The following is an 18,011-nucleotide window of genomic DNA, read 5'->3' as shown; positions in this document are numbered from 1 at the left end:
GCATTATATTATTAGTTGAGGCCCTATTGTTTATATGGTCTGAGGTTTATAATTATAATGTGTGTAAATATGCCACAGTGCTGCAAATTACGATCTGAGGAGTTTTATGTGGAGGTGTGGGGTGAAGGTCACTGGTTGTTGTCACTCATATGTAAGAAGTACATGGCAGCAATGAGAGCCCGGAGGTTATGTTACCCGGGTGTCTTTAGGTTTGGGGAAGATGCTGCCCATGACCTGTTGTGTCTGCAGGGGTAAAAGTCCCATTAGGACAGTAAGTGACATTGCGACAATTATTACCATTAATAAAAATGTAGACGGGATTAATTATATATATCACAACCAGCAGCGGTTTGTAAACTATACCAAGACAACCATCCGGTATCCTGAGGAGAATAGGGAAAGTTAGGGCCACTCCGAAACCTTGGAAGTCCAGGTACAAAGGGAGCTTACTCATAAGTGGTAGCTCGTCTCAAGCTGGTGAAGAAATTCAAAACCCCTACCTGCCTGGTTCGAGTGGTCAGTAGTAGGTTGATAGGCAAGACTCAGGGATAGAGTAATAATATTTTTAGGGGGGGGGGGACTGTCAGGTATCATTACCATGTATATGGTTTGCAAAAATATTATCCATATATATATATACATATATATATATATATATATATATCTCAGTATATTTCACAAAGAGATTGGATCTATGGAACACAAAGGAGCCTGCATGAGGGACACGCCTATGGAGACACCGTCCCTGGAATGCAAGAGGAGTGTACAGGTGAACTTACAGCTGAATAGAGCAAATAGGGCTTAAGCACGTCACACATCTCTAGGGAGGAAACTTTTGTGTTTCTTTGTTCAATAAAAATTTAGTCTTCACTTCCTACTTCACGGAGGGAGGATGTCTACCACCATTTGTCTGTCTGGTACATATCTTCCATGCATGCCCTCAGTTTCCAGAGGTGGTTATTCGGTGTGGAATAACAGGGAGAAGGAAGTTTGCCCTGACAACCTCTAGATCTTTGTTATCTGATCTGCCACAGACAAGACTGTTGCAGAGAGTAGTGGGAAATGTACAGTATCATAGAGCGAGACTAAAAACGTAAAAGTAAAGTCCAATTTTCAACAATCCTTATGTAATGGCAGGAAGGAGGTGAAGGGAAAGTGAGCCCTAATCTACCCACCGCCCTGTCCCTGCCTACTTGCAACGACCCGCCCTAGGCGACGGGGTACAACTGGGCGGCGGTCCCTACGCTGTCTAAGTGCATGGGAGAACAAACAGGGAACACGCAAGGGAAGGGGCAGTAGCCCACGGAACGCCGCGAGGAAACGGAGCGGTGAAGGAGTTGTCAGGACCAGGATGAAGTGGAGTATACCCAAGTGAGCACGGAGGAGGAAGCAAGCCGGAGGCAAAGCAAAGCGGGTTAAGCAGAACAGCAGCAAGGCAGAAGCAGGCTGGAGCAAGCAGCAGTGGGGCCAGGAATCCAAAAGAATTACAAGCACTGAGGAGGAGAACACAGCAGGTAATAAAGGACAGGGGGCAGAGCTAACTCCAACTGACCAGGCCGCGATAGGCTCTCCCACTCCTGAGCCTGCCACCCTGGTTGGTGGGAGATGGTGTCAGTCGAACAGGTCTGGCCTCAGGTGTGGATTGATTAATCCCAGGAGTATACCTAGACGTAGTACCTGGCAGATCCCTAACACCTTATCATTGGAAGACTAAAGGGTGTCACCAGGCTAATGTTTTAAAGGCTATTCATGAGACAACCCTTTTATGCTGTGCATTAAAGCATAACCCTAATCCTCTTAACCCCTTAGTGACCACCAATACGCCTTTTCACGGTGATCGCGGCCGTTTAACACGTTAAATGCTGTGGTCAATAGCGACCGCGGCATTTAACTTGTTTACAGAGGGAGGGAGCTCCCTCTGTCACCCATCGGCAGCCCGCAAATGCAATCGCAGGCCTCTGATGGGGTGTCATGGCAGCCGGGAGCCTGAAAAAAGCCCCCAGGTCTGCCCCGGGCATATGCCTATTAGCCAGAGGCACGTCCTAATAGATTGCCTGTCAAATTTACATTGACCGGAATAATGCTTTGGTTTACCAAAGCATTATAGCAGCGATCTAAAGATCGCATAGTCAAGTCCCCTAGTGGGACAAAATAAATAATAAATGTAAAATAAAATGTAATAAAAATTACAGTAAAAAAAATAAAATAAAAAAAGAAGGTTTTGTTTAGTAAAAGTGTAAAGATATATAAAAGTACACATATATGGTATCGCCGCGACCATAATGAACCAAACAATAAATTTAATATGCGATTTAAACCGCAAGGTGAACACCGTAAGAAAAAAAAAGTGAAATTGCTATTTTTTTTCATTGCCCCACAAATAAGTCATAATAAAAGTTGCTCAATAAGTCCCATGTACCCAAAACAGTACCAATCAAAACTACATCTTGTCCCACAAAAAACAAGCCCTCATATCACTACATTGATGGAAAAATAAAAAAAATTACGGCTCTTCGAAAGAGACGATGCAAATAATTTTAGTTCAAAAGTGTTTTTATTGTGCAAAAGTCGTAAATCAAAGAAACCTCTACATATGCGGCATTGTTGTAATCGTACCAACCCATAGAATAAAGTTTACGTGTTATTTAGGCCGCACAGTGAACGGCGTGAATTAAAAAAACGCATAGAACAATGGCGGAATTTCAGGGTTTTTTTCTATTCCGCCCAAAAAAAAAAAAAAAGTTAATAAAAAAAACAATATGTATCCCAAAATGATGCCATTAAAAAGTACAACTAATACCGCAAAAAAACAAGTCCTCATACAGCCATGTCGACGGAAAAATAAAAAAAAGTTAGATCTCTTTGAATGAGACTATAGAAAAACGAAAAAAAATTGCTTGGTCATTAGGGCCTAAGATAGGCTGGTCACGAAGGGGTTAAAGGCTATGTACACCTTTTGAAATCGGCTTATTTTTTTCCTCCACATCCAATTTTTATTAATATTTTCAGAAAATACAAAAGTAAAGAATAAAGAAATACATCTCAATGCAGGCCAATGATACAAAAATGAGCACATAATATACATGGACAAGCAAAGTAGTAATAAAGACTAAACATTGCAATAAAGGTCGACAAAAAACCCCCAAATATAAACAAAACATTGTCCATCCAGAACATCGCATACTCCAAGAGCTGAAGGGAAAATGTGGCACAAACCCATCAAGTGTGTAACTTTACAAAATAATAGAAAGGTAATATACAGGCGATAGACTTGTGGAAAGGTAAAGAAGCAATACCTTCATATGGCTACAGGAATGCCACTATTTCTAGGAAAAGAAACCTGTCAAAGGATACAACTTAAGGAATAGTAGTAGGAGTCCAGCAACCACAATGTAGGATGATCAATGCCAACTAGTTGGAGTATTGATCAAACAATGGGAGATGCTAAGGATACAGGGCTAGAACCCGGGGGTAAGGAAGAGAAGTATTTATGCCATGGTTCCCAGAGCAATAGAGTTTTAGGCAACCGGTGTGTCCGCCGCATGTACATACGTTCCATCATAAAGGAGATATTCACCTGGTTAATAAGTTCAGAATTGGAAATAGTGGCATTAAGTTTTCAAGATTTAGCAATCAGACAGGCCGCAATAATGATATGACTAGACGCTGTCCGGGACACTAACGGAATATCTAGTATTTGAAGGAAGAATAAGGCCTTGGCCGGATCCGGTCGTTTTTTATAGAAATGTCTATCAGTGTGACAAGTTCGAGTGGTTACCGATCACATCTAAGTTCATAACTTGGATGTGATCGATAACGGGTGGATCCCGCATGTCAGAGACACGCAGGACCCGCCATCACTAAACCCGTCAGTCCTTCAGAAGTGACGGATTCAGATCTTAGCGCACTATACGACTGCTCTGTATACAGAATACAAAGCAGCTATATCTCAAAAAGTAAAAATAATTTTTAATAAGTATTTTAAAAGTAGCACCAATCACACAGATTTTTATTCAAAAAAACAAACAATATTTAAAAGGTGTACATAGCCTTTAAGAGGATTATGCTTATGCTTTAATGCACAGCCTAAAAAGGGTTGTCTCATGAAGACAAACACTGTCCATATACCCTATTGGGCAAATTAATGTCCCCCCGCTCGGGACCCCCTCTAATAACCCAAGCAGAGAGGCTGCTAACAAAAAGAGGTTCTCACTTTGGTGGACCTGCCCATTTCATACACCCTATTAGAGAATTCTGAGTTATTAGAGGGGGGGGGGGGGGTCTCTATTCAGGATCTTCATCTGGTAAGAGTGAAGAATGGTTACAAAGAGCGTCTCTCACTCTGGAGGACCCGTCCTGTCCCTTATTACACAGACAACACACTGATATGAATGAGCATTGTGTAATGGAAAATTGAGCACTGACCGCTAGGTTTCTGATCAGACTATAGCTGATCACTGGGGGCCCCAGCAGGGGGACACTTGGTCATTCTCTTATTGTCAAGAGACTTTTCTAACAAGTAGGTTGTCCAAGGCGAACAAGAGAACCCCTTTAAGTGGTATGTAACAATTATTACAGCTTTCTGACAGAGCGCGACCTTCTCCACACAACAGAATATATATATATATATATATATATATTATTTTTTTTATTTTTTTTTAAGAGTTAGAAGTCAGGCACAAACCTTCTGCTGGTTTAGGTTCTTTTATGAAATCCAATCCTCTCTTTCTAAGGGCATCGACGTTGATGTAACCAGCTTTTCTTTTTCCAGATTTCTGCTGTTTTGAATTCTCTGGAGCTTTCAGATAAGGACAAAAAAGGGAAATGTTATTTGCTTTATATTTCAATGTTATCAGAGAATCAACCTTGGCTTTCACATTTCCGTATTTTGTAAAGTATATATATATATATATATTTTGTTTTAGAAAACCCTATGTCCCCGACTATGGGACACTTAAAACACACTTTAGAAGGAGTTCTTATTGTTGACGGTCAGCGAGCTGGAACCCTGAGGGTAAATGTACAAGGGTCAGATTTTTTGATTCCACACTGGGGAGAAGTGGATATTAAAAAAAAACCCCCAGAACTATATTCACCTCATCTGGCGCTCCCGTAGCGACATCAGCCAATAGGAATAGGGATGTCTCTGTTGACCCAGCCACCTGGGATGACGAGACTGTTATTGGTTGCAGCAATCAGACGGGACAAAATGTCATCCCAGAAGGTAGACTCAAAAGAGACCAGCCTGGGGAGCATGGACGTGTCGATACGGGAGCACCAGCGGAGGAGAGGATAGTTGTTTTTTTCAATTTTAAAGCAGGAAGGGTTTCTTTTTCTAGATGCATTTAATTGCTGCATTTCCACAGAAAAAAAATAAATAAATAAAAAAATTCGCAATATTTGTTGCAGATTTTTGCTACCCCATTCCAGAACATGAAATCTCTGACACAATGCTTCTCCGATTTAGGCCCCCTCATGGTAATCAAAGTGGCTTCCAAAAAATTTGTGATGAATTAGTTTTCATACATTTCTCATTGTTGTAGTTTCTGCTAAAGTATCAAATAGAAACAAGGCCGTAACCTAGAACTCTGGGGCTTCACAGCAAAATTTAGAAATGCGGCTCCACTCCACCACCATCAGTGAGGTCAAGTGTTGGAAAACGTTTTCTGGTCTTCACTATAAATTTACTGCAATTCACCTCTGGGGCTGAGCAGCCGAGGAAGCCATTTCCACTGAAAGCACCTGCCATGCACGCTACCCTGGTAATCATGCCCATGGGTGGAAACCTACGAAAGTTACTCGCACATCCATTCCAATCATGGCTGCCATTGTCCCCACAATCCCGGTCTACGAGGAATATTAGCCTAGGATATTGGCGATACCTGTACTACACATAAACTGAGATTTCCCATTACCGCAACTTTTGTCGTCCATTAGACGTCTACAGTAAGAAGCATCACATCAGGGCTTCCAGCCCTTTGAACCCACCAATATGGACTTTGTGAAATATATGATTTACGTATGGAGGAACCCAAAATTAAAGTTGTACAATATTAGAAAAACATGGCTGCTTTCTTCCAGAAACAGTGCCACACCTGTCTATGGGTGGTGTCTGGTATTGCGGCTTAGCTCCATTGCAGTGAATGGGGCTGAGCAGCGATACCACATACAACCTGTGGATGGGTTTTGAATTTGGGGAAAAAGGAAGCCATTATTTTCTAATCCTGTACAACCCCTTTACTTGTAAATCATGTCGTGCACAATACATCATGTACTAACTTTTATGGCCCTAATAAGCAAAAACAGCTGTAGGGATCAATGTGAACAGAGGACATGGTTCACATATAATGGACTCTACGTCCGCCCTGATGAAGCCATCAATACCTATTTGGAATCCACTTTATTACATTTTTCCTCAAAAATAGTAATAGTATGCGGCTATAATAGCAATATTACAGGATATTAAATATTCTTAGCGACCTGATCACATCAGAGTGAGTGTGTGCAGCTTATAAATGATCTTAAGAATCTGTCATAGGAAAACATTCCGTGAGATGTGGGTGCACCAGCTCCAATCCAGAGAGGACACCTCTAGATCTTTATCTGATCTGCCACAGACAAGACTGTTGCAGAGAGTAGTGGGAAGTGATGTCCGGTGTCATAGAGCGAGACTAAAAACGTAAAAGTAAAGTCCAATTTTCAACAACAATCCTTATCACTGTTAGACTAAAGGGGGTCACCAGGCTAAGATTTTAAAGGCTATTCATGAGACAACCCTTTTATGCTGTGCATTAAAGCATAACCCTAATCCTCTTAACCCCTTAGTGACCACCAATACGCCTTTTCACAGCGACTCAGTCCAAGTCCGGCACGGGCGTCCCGTGCAGGCTGTAGCCGGGGCTCGGCGGTCTGATGACAGCCAGGCTCCTGCTCCAACGGTAGCGATCGAGGTTTACTCAGATCGCGTCCGTTTAACACGTTAAATGCTGTGGTCAATAGCAACCGCGGCATTTAACTTGTTTACAGAGGGAGGGAGCTCCCTCTGTCACCCATCGGTGGCCCGCAAATGCAATCGCGGGCCTCTGATGGGGTGTCATGGCAGCCGGAGGCCTGATAAAAGCCCCCAGGTCTGCCCCGGGCATATGCCAAAAGGCACGTCCTAATAGATTGCCTGTCAGATTTACACTGACCGGAATAATGATTTGGTTTACCAAAGCATTATAGCAGCGATCTAATGATGGCATAGTAAAGTCCCCTAGTGGGACTAATAAAATAAATAATAAATTTAATAAAAATGACAGTTAAAAAAAAAAAAAAAAAAAAGAAGGTTTTGTTTAGTAAAAGCGTAAAGATATATAAAAGCACACATATATGGTATCGTCGCGACCAGAATGACGCAAACAAATGTAAACCGCAAGGTGAACACCGTAAAACAACCAAAAAGGTGAAATTGCTATTTTTTTTCCATTGCCCCACAAAGAAGTCATAATAAAAATCAATAAGGGGGCGTGGCCTAGCAGCAGATGTAAGCGGACGTGTGTCGCTGGAGCTCCCGCTGTATCCATCCTGAAAGTACAGAATATCCCTGATTTACCTGGTAATACTCACCGAACTGGAGACGGGGAAGCTGGAGGAGACGATACCGCTTAGCAAAGCTGCAATGACCCGATCTAAAAAGCAAAAAACACCGCCGGCGAGTCCAGGGCCGGGAAGCCAAGATGGCGCCGAGGAGAATGACTGCAGGAGCAGGCACATGCGGTCTGAAGCAGCAGACAGGCTGGAGAGATTTGCACGAACTCCTCGTGCACACAGCACTGCAGCAGGCAAGACGCCGGTGGCTAGCAGTGGGAAGGCGGGCAGCCTGGCATCTGGCTCGAGGTATTCCGTGTTGGGGGAGGACACGGTGAGTGAAGAGGAGGAAGAGCTGGGTAGTCAGCGACGGGACAGGCGGGCTGATGAGGATGGTGGCAGAGCGCATCACAGGAGAGACCAGGTGAAAGAGCCGTCCCTCACAGACATACTTGCTGCAGTAAAGCAGAACTCCTCGATTTTATCTATGCTGACTGGGCAGGTGGGAAGCCTGAAGGAAGACATTCTGCTGTTAAGAAATGATTTGCAGAAAGTGGCAGAAAGAACCACAGTTATTGAGGGGAGAGTGTCTGAAGTGGAAGATGTTATACCGGAGCTTAGACGTGATGTACAGTCACATTCTTTGGCGGTGGTTGCCCTGCAGGCCAAGGCGGATGATTTAGAGAACCGGTTACGCAGAAACAACATGCGTTTGGTCGGAGTGCCGGAAAAAGTGGAGGGCAATAACTCAGATGAGTTTTTTGAAAAATGGCTGCTGGAGCAGTTTGGTCGGGAAGAGCTGTCTCCTTTATATGCTGTTGAAAGGGCGCACAGAGTACCTACCAGACCGGGACTGCCAGGGAGACCCCCGAGACCGGTCTTAGTGAAGCGGTTACATTACAAAGATAGAGATAAGATCCTGCGGAAAGCAAGGGAACGGCAGGATATCGCCATTAATGGCGCTAAAATATCCTTCTATCCGGATTTCTCTGCGGAAGTGCAGAAGAAGCGGCTGCAATATTGGGACGTAAAGAAGCGTCTGAGGAATTTGCCCATACCATACTCCATGATGTACCTGGCTAAATTGCGGGTAGTTGCATTTGGGACTGCTTCATTCTTTGAGAACCCCAGAGAAGCTTCCAGATGGCTGGACTGCAATGAGACGCGGCTGCGGAGACCGGCTGGAGCAGAGGATGCGTGAAAGCCCGCCTAGGCGGTGAAGTTTGGAGTCAAGGAGTCTTTTGCGGGACTGTAGTCTATTACATGTTGTTCTGCTATTCTCCTATGTGCGAGCACCCTTGTCTGACACGCGACAGGGTGATATCCTTTTAACAAATTGGCCGTACTTGTTAGCAATGATATTGTGGGATCGTTACCGGGTACCTAATGTATCTGTAAAATCTGCTGATTGTGTGGGATTGTTTAATACATATGAATAGCAGTGGGAGCCACAGTTCACTGGAAGTGGTGAGAAAGTTACATGGTTAAGTTGGAGATGCCATTGGGGCATGTCAAAAGTTCACACTACGGTGTGCTTCTGCTGGATAGGCGAGACAGTACATGTCGCTCTGACCCTTTTCGGAGGGGAGGTTTTGTACCGGGGGGGGGGGGGGGGGGGGGGGGAGGGGAAGAGGGAGGGAACGCACGGCCCAGTATCTCGGTGGTACCAGTTTGGAGTAGCAACGGATTTCTCTATGATATGACGCCTAATGGGGTCGGTTAAATGCTTATCCTGGAATGTCCGGGGAATACGGGAAGCTAGGAAACGTCAGGCAATCTTCAATTGGGTTAAACAACAAAGTGCCTTGATAGTGGGGCTGCAAGAAACGCATCGGACTAGAGAATCTGTGTCCTTATTGCAAAGAGTGAGGATCGCACATGGGTTTCACTTTCATACGACTTATTCTAGGGGGGTGAGTTTGCTGATACATAAGAGCCTTCCCTTTGTCTGTCATTCGTCTTTCTCTGATGAGGAGGGGAGATATGTGGGAGTGCACTGTACTATATATCATTGGGAATGTATTCTAGTAGTGCTGTATATCCCTCCGCCTTATTCTAGCATTGTACTTAAACGAGTTACGGAAAAACTTTCCAGGTGGCCTGAGGTACCGTTAATCTTGATGGTGGATTTTAACGCAGTGATGTCTGAAGGGTTGGATAGATTTCATAGGGGAGGGGGTGGGCAAGGGGGAGACCTGACTGCCTGACTGCCTTTGGAAGATTAATGGTGGAACTGGGCTTGCGAGATATTTGGAGAGATAAACATCCAGGGGTGAGGCAGTTCTCATGTGCATCGTCTACGTTCAACTCTCTTTCACGAATAGATTTGGTAGCATGCTCCGCCTCAGCGGTACCGTATGTGGCGCAAATTGAATATTTACAGAGGGCATTAATCGGATCACTCTCCAATGGCGGTGACACTGGAAGTGGGTGTAAGACCTACCAGGAACCCCAGGAATTGGAAGCTGAATGCGTTCTGGCTGAAATTGATGGATGGCGGGGAAATAAGGGACCCGATCACAGAATATTTTTATGTGTTATGGGACGCCATGAAGGCATGGCTGAGAGGAGTATTCATTCAATATATTAAGCGAATTAAAACGAAGTCTACGCAACTGGGAGAAAGCTTGGAGGATCGAGTGACAGAAACAGAAGGGAGACATGTGGAGGTGGGATCAGAGGAGACACTTAGACACTGGGTTTGAGGCTCAGACGATGTTGAAAAATCACCAACTAGCAATGGCGGATAATAAACGCTTATTCCTTAAACAGAAATATTATGAAGGGGAAACGGCAGGGAGATTACTTGCTAGGATGGCACAGCCACAAGGGAGTAATAAATTTTATTCATGGTCTTCGGGGGGAGGGGGGGCGGGTGGTGACAGACACTGGGCAAATCCTGCAAATATTTAAGCGGTTTTATACTGACCTATACACATCCAAAGTGCATTACGACACTCAGCAACTGGAAGATTACTTAGGAAGCATTACTTTGCCTACATTGGGCCTTGAGGCCCGTGAAAGCTTGGAGGCACCTATTTCCTTGGAGGAGTTGGAACAGGCGGTAAGGGATATGGCAAATGAGAAAGCTCCGGGTCCAGATGGGTTACCAGGGGAGATTTATAAGGAATATGGAACGGAATTAGCGCCACAATATTTAATCACTTTACAGGACAGCTTTGACAGAGGTAAACTGCCGGACTCCCTATATGAGGCAACGATAGTGGTTCTCCCGAAAGAGGGGAAAGATAGTCAATTGCCGGAGTCCTATAGACCGATATCCTTGCTGACGTCGGATGTTAAGATCTTGGCAAAGGTTCTAGCGCTGTGGCTAAATAAGGTGGTTCAGCAGGTGGTGCATGAAGACCAGTCGGGGTTCATGCCCTCCAAATCGACGGCTGTCAACCTCAGGCGGCTGTTTTTAAATCTTCAGGCAATACCGGACGTTCGTGGGGGAAGGGCTGTGCTAACGCTAGATGCCGCGAAAGCGTTCGATTGTGTAGAGTGGAGGTACCTATGGTGGGTAATAGAAAAGATGGGATTCGGCCCTAATTTCGTGAAATGGGTACAGTTGCTGTACGTGGCCCCTACAGCTCGCATACGGGTGAATGGTGCATTGTCCGAAAAGTTTTCGCTGGCCAGGGGTACCCACTGTCACCATTGCTGTTTGCTTTGGCGGTGGAACCACTGGCGTGCCTCATAAGACAGGAGGCGCGCATACGGGGCTTGCAATATGGGGAAATGGAGGAAAAAAATCTTGCTATATGCAGATGATATTTTAATATATATGGCAGACACTGAGAACACTCTGGAAGTAGTAATGGACACGATCACAAGGTTTGGGGTGTTTTCGGGATTAAATATTAACTCGACCAAGTCTGCTCTTATGCCACTTGACCCGGTTAATGTTGTGGACACTGGAGTGGGACTACGGATTCCGATAGTCTCAGAGTTTACGTACCTAGGGGTTAGGGTGACGGCTAGGGTTCAAGACTATATTCTTTGAATGTTTTACCACTGCTGCCCAAGGTGAAACATAAGGTGGACGCCTGGAATAGGCTCCCGCTCTCTGCTCTGGGAAGGACCAATCTAATCAAGATGATCCTTATGCCTCAAGTTTTGTATATTCTTCATAATTCCCCAGTATGGATACCTAAACATTGGTTCAGACGAATGCATAATCTCTTTCGGGATCTGGTCTGGAAAAAAGGGGTTCCGAGGATAAAATTGGAGAAACTGCAATTGCCTAAAGATGAAGGGGGGGGTTGCACTGCCAAACGCCTGGATATATTTCTTAGCCACTCAGAGCCAACAGTTTAAAGGGTGGGAGGACTCAGAGGCATGGGGATCTAGCACACGCTTATTGTCATACATGGGGGGAAGACTCAACCCGCTAGAGGGTTTGGAAGCGCATACCTTTAAGAGACTGGCGAGTGCTAAACCTACATTGCTCCTGATACATAAAGTCTGGTGGCAATGCAAACAGATCTTGGGAGTGGGAATGTGCACCAAATATACTACCTTATGGCACAATCTGGTCCTGGGGGAACTGTACCAATTAGAGGGCATGCAAAAATGGGAGCTGGCAGGGGTTGGGCGATTACAGCACTTGTATGATGATAACGTGCTGAGATCATTTCAGCAGTTGAAAGACCTATTTCAACTGGAGCACAATAGGTTTTATCAATATTTGCAGATCCATCATGCCCTACAGGCGCAGGCGCATGTGGTGGACCTGACGGTATGTGCTCTGGGGGTCCTAGAATATGTGGGACGGGCAGACACGACCAACGGACTGATCTCGATGGCATACAGGAGCTTGTTGTCCAAACACCTGGGAGACCCGATGGCGATGGTAAAAATAAAATGGGAACAGGATATTGGTCCATTGACTGAAGAGGAGTGGGGGGAGATATTAGCGTCCACAGGTTACTTATCACTCAGTCTGGCGCAAAGGAGATCCCAACTCTTTTTGATACACCGAGTATACCACACCCCGTGGGTATTAAAACAGATGGGTATTAGAGCGGATGCTAAATGTCCTAGGTGCACGGATGAGAAGGCGGACATATACCATATGTTTTGGACATGTGAGGCCCTGAGGACCCTATGGGGGGAAATATTGGATCTGATAAAGCAGGTGTATGGTCTGGAACTGGCGGCAGACCCTAAAGTGATGTTGTTGGGAGCGGTGGGGAAATTGGAGAGGGACAGGATGGTGGGTATGGCAATTGCAAAAATTTTATATCAGACAAGGAAATGTATTGCTAAACACTGGCTGGACGCGGAACCACCAGGGACACCAGGGATGAGGGAAATTGTAGGAATGTTGAATCATAATATCCTGATGGAGTATAAGATATTTTCAAAAAGAGGCACGGGGGGAAAATTTGATAAATAATGGAGCGGATGGTTGGCTTGCTATAAGGTGGTATCACCTGGCCTGAGTAGAATACGGGCACGAGTCATCTGAGGAATTGGAGGTGACCGAGGTTGGAGCAAAGAAGGGGTGGAGGAGAAACATGTTAATAGAACGGATTCCTTTTCGGATTGGTATTACAAACAATTGGTAGAGATATGGGTGGGGGGGGATGTTGGGGGTTTTCCGATATGCTGTAATTGTTGTATACGATGTTGAAATACGAATGTAATTGTGTTATCCTCTTGATGTTCGTATCAATAAAATTGGATTGATTAAAAAAAAAAATCAATAAGTCCCATGTACCCCAAAACAGTACCAATCAAAACTACGTCTTGTCCCGCAAAAAACAAGCCCTCATATCACTACATTGACGGAAAAATAAAAAAAATGACGGCTCTTGGAAAGAGACGATGCAAATAATTAGTTCAAAAGTGTTTTTATTGTGCAAAAGTCGTAAAACATAAAAAACCTCTACATATTGTCCTAATCGTACAGACCCATAGAATAAAGTTTACGTGTTATTTACTCCGCACAGTGAACAGCGTGAGTTTAAAACGCATAGAACAATGGCGGAATTTCAGGGTTTTTTTTCTATTCCCCCCAAAAAAAGTTAATAAAAAAAAACGATGTGTATCCCAAAATGGTGCCATTAAAAAGTAAAAACTAATCCCGCAAAAAAAAAAACAAGTACTCATACAGCTATGTCGACGGAAAAATAAAAAAATAGCTTGGTTATTAGGGCCTGAAATAGGCTGGTCACGAAGGGGTTAAAGGCTATGTACACCTTTTGAAATAGATTTTTTTTTTCAACATAAAATTTTTATTTCTATTTTCAGAAAATACAAAAGTAAAGAATAAAGAAATACATCTCAATGGAGGCCAAGGATACAAAAATGAGCACATAATATACATGGACAAGCAAAGTAGTAATAAAGACTAAACACCTCGTCTCACAGTATACAGATTGAGATAGAGCAAAGGAAATTGCAATAAAAGGTCGACAAATAAAACAAATATAAACAAACATTGTCCATCCAGAACATCGCATAGTCCGAGAGCTGCAGCAATCCCGCAGAAGGGAAAATGTGGCACAAACCCATCAAGTGTGTAACTTTACAAAATAATAGAAAGGTAATATACAGGCGATAAGACTTGTGGAAAGGTAAAGAAGCAATACCTTCATATGGCTACAGGAATGCCACTATTTCTAGGAAAAGAAACCTGTCAAAGGATACAACTTAAGGAATAGTAGTAGGAGTCCAGCAACCACAATGTAGGATGATCAATGCCAACTAGTTGGAGTATTGATCAAACAATGGGAGATGCTAAGGATACAGGGCTAGAACCCGGGGGTAAGGAAGAGAAGTATTTATGCCATGGTTCCCAGAGCAATAGAGTTTTAGGCAACCGGTGTGTCCGCCGCATGTACATACGTTCCATCATAAAGGAGATATTCACCTGGTTAAGAAGTTCAGAATTGGAAATAGTGGCATTACGTTTCCAAGATTTAGCAATCAGACAGGCCGCAATAATGATATGACTAGACGCTGTCCGGGACACGAACGGAATATCTAGCATTTAAAGGAAGAATAAGGCCTTGGCCGGATCCGGACGTTTTTGTTTTTTATAGAAATGTCTATCAGTGTAACGGGTTCAGTGTCAGCAAGTCAGACCCGCAGGATCGAGTGGTTACCGATCACATCTAGGTTCATAACTTGGATGTGATCGATAACGGGTGGATCCCGCATGTCCGAGACACGCAGGACCCGTCATCACTAAACCCGTCAGTCCTGCAGACGTGACGGATTCAGATCTTAGCGCACAATACGGCCGCTCTGTATGCAGAATACAAAGCAGCTATATCTCAAAAAGTTAAAATAATTTTTAATAAAAAGTATTTTAAAAGTAGCCCCAATCACACGGATTTTTAACAAAAAAAACAAACCGATAGATTGGCTGCAGGGTTCTAAGTACTATTCCAACTATTCCCTAGAGGCTGGATTGGTATACCCGCTGCAGTTATCGTTATTGCATACTGCTTTTGGTATGCTTCCTGACAACGTGAGACGACGCATATTATTACGGGATACTATAATGGCATGGAAGTCCCTTAGGTCTTCATTTAATCTCCCTCAGCGCCTATCCCCACACATGAATCTATGGGGACACCCGGGTTTCCCACAGGGGAGAGAGAACTCGGATTTTCGGCGTTGGCGCGCTTTGGGCATCACTACACTTAGGCACATTCTACACCCTTCTGAAAATCGTGTAATGAACTTTCAGGAATTAGTAGATACTTTTCATGTCCCTTTGCATCATTATCTGGCTTATTGTCAGCTACGTTCTTTTATACGCTCCCTAAGCCGAGATGTTTCACTGGTGTGTTTGGAAAACCCTATTGATTCCATGATTGGCTCTCCTCCATCTAAAACCTCCTTATCACTTCTTTATAAAACATTTCGGGATCAACAGGGGAGGTCTACAGCAGCACTTTTGTTTAAAGCCTGGAACAGAGAGTTCCCGGTCTCAGAACTATCTCAACAAATTCTGGAAGGGTTGAGAGTGAGAAAAGCGGTAGTAAATGAGCAATGGCGTGAAACACATTTTAAGTTTCTACATCGTGCCATTTATGGTTTCAATATACCCCCGCATCCAAATGCGCCAGACAGATTGGCGGCTTGCCCATGATGTGCCACTCCCAAATCCGATCTTCTCCATGGATTATGGAAGTGTCCCAAACTCGTTCCGTATTGGACCGAGATAGCGCAATTTATAAAGGATACTTGGGAAATCTCAGTTACCTTTGGACCCTCTATCTTTGTTTCATATCTTTCCCGATCTTCCTTGTGTACCACAAGCCCTCCATGTATTTTTGCGGATTGCTAAAAGGTGCCTATTGGCTCAATGGCTTACGCCCCTTATACCTCCACTTACGGATTTAATGTACCAGACGAAGAAGGGTATACATATGGATAAATTAGATATAGAGTGTACATCGGAAGCCAAAGCTTCCAAATTTTTCCAGAAATGGAAGGCCTTTATTTGCAAACACTATCAACAAAGCGAGATTGTGGAATTGATGGCACCGTTTCATTATACGTCCTGGTATTTGACCAGAGCGGTTGCGGGGACGCTAGGTAACTTGGGGCCACAGTGACGGACTATTGCAATGAGAGGGGGTGCACGAAGCTTGAAGATGTAGTTACATATGACTATTAGATCTGATGTCCTATTTTCGTCTATTGGTTGCTACTGGAGATTAATTGAAAACTGATGGGTCCTTGAGCTATGGTGGTGGGGGGGGGGGGGGTTACGTTTGATTGTTTAGTTACTTTGTTCTAAGGTTATTTGTAACAACAAGTATCTTAATGCACATTCGTGATACTGTGAATGTTGTAGATTAATGTATATTCTGTCATTTCCTATGCAATATGTTGCTGTTATTGTACATTTCCTTTTCTCATGTATCGATTTTGATATATTACATTTGGTATTTTGTAATAATGCTTTAAAATTCAATAAAATTTGTTTACAAAAAAACAAAACAATATTTAAAAGGTGTACATAGCCTTTAAGAGGATTATGCTTATGCTTTAATGCACAGTCTAAAAGGGTTGTCTCATGAAGACACTGTCCATATACCCTATTGGGCAAATGAATGTCCCCCCGCTCGGGACCCCCTCTATTAACCCAAGCAGAGAGGCGCTAACAAAAAGAGGTTCTCACTTTGGTGGACCTGCCAATTTCATACACCCTATTAGAGAATTCTGAGTTATTAGAGGGGGGGGGGGGGGGTCCTCTATTCAGGATCTTCATCTGGTAAGAGTGAAGAATGGTTACAAAGAGCGTCTCTCACTCTGGAGGACCCGTCCTGTCCCTTATTACACAGACAACACACTGATATGAATGAGCATTGTGTAATGGAAAATTGAACACTGACCGCTAGGTTTCTGATCAGACTATAGCTGATCACTGGGGGTCCCAGCAGGGGGACACTTGGTCATTCTCTTATTGTCAAGAGACTCTTCTAACAAGTAGGTTGTCCAAGGCGAACAAGAGAACCCCTTTAAGTGGTATGTAACAATTATTACAGCTTTCTGACAGAGCGCGGCCTTCTCAACACAACAGAATGTCTTTTTTGAAGAGTTAGAAGTCAGGCACAAACCTTCTGCTGGTTTAGGTTCTTTTATGAAATCCAATCCTCTCTTTCTAAGGGCATCGACGTTGATGTAACCAGCTTTTCTTTTTCCAGATTTCTGCTGTTTTGAATTCTCTGGAGCTTTCAGATAAGGACAAAAAAGGGAAATGTTATTTGCTTTATATTTCAATGTTATCAGAGAATCAACCTTGGCTTTCACATTTCCGTATTTTGTAAAATATATATATAATTTTTTTTAGAAAACCCTATGTCCCCGACTATGGGACACTTAAAACACACTTTAGAAGGAGTTCTTATTGTTGACAGTCAGTGAGCTGGAACCCTGAGGGTAAATGTACAAGGGTCAGATTTTTTGATTCCGCAGGGAATTACAGCCAAAATTCCACAAATCGGGTTTGAGTTCGTTCAGATTTTCATCCGGATTTGCCACTGGGAAGAAGTGGATATAAGAAAAAAAACGAAAAAAAAAACCAAAACCTGACTATATTCACCTCATGTGGCGCTCCCATAGCGACACATCCCTATTCCCATTGGCTGATCTCGCTTGACCCAGCCACCTGGGATGACGAGACTCTGTTATTGGCTGCAGCAATCAGATGGGACAAAATGTCATCCCAGGAGGTAGACTCAAGAGAGACCAGCCTGGGGAGAATGGACGTGTCTATACGGGCGCACCAGTGGAGGAGAGGATAGTTTCTTCCAGAAACAGTGCCACACCTGTCTATGGGTGGTGTCTGGTATTGCGGCTTAGCTCCATTGCAGTGAATGAGGCTGAGCTGCGATACCACATACAACCTGTAGATCGGTTTTGAATTTTTGGAAAAAGGAAGCCATTATTTTCATACATTTCTCATTGGTGTA

General features: G+C 43.7%; 1 protein-coding gene across 6 annotated transcripts in view; it reads right to left on the bottom strand.

Moving 5' to 3' along the window:
* Window positions 1-18,011, bottom strand: part of LOC142749535 (uncharacterized) — a 129,217-nt gene that overhangs the window by 45,631 nt on the left and 65,575 nt on the right. For all 6 annotated transcript variants that reach the window (XM_075857673.1, XM_075857683.1, XM_075857694.1 and 3 more), the window contains 2 exons: window positions 17,157-17,270; window positions 4,685-4,798 (listed from right to left, as the gene is read on the bottom strand). In XM_075857673.1, coding sequence (XP_075713788.1) covers window positions 4,685-4,798; window positions 17,157-17,270 — 228 coding nt within the window. The remainder of the gene's footprint in view (window positions 1-4,684; window positions 4,799-17,156; window positions 17,271-18,011) is intronic.

The sequence above is a fragment of the Rhinoderma darwinii genome, chromosome 1 (genome assembly GCF_050947455.1).
Source record: "Rhinoderma darwinii isolate aRhiDar2 chromosome 1, aRhiDar2.hap1, whole genome shotgun sequence".
NCBI lineage: Eukaryota > Metazoa > Chordata > Amphibia > Anura > Rhinodermatidae > Rhinoderma > Rhinoderma darwinii.
This window is presented reverse-complemented; position numbering and strand designations above follow the sequence as displayed.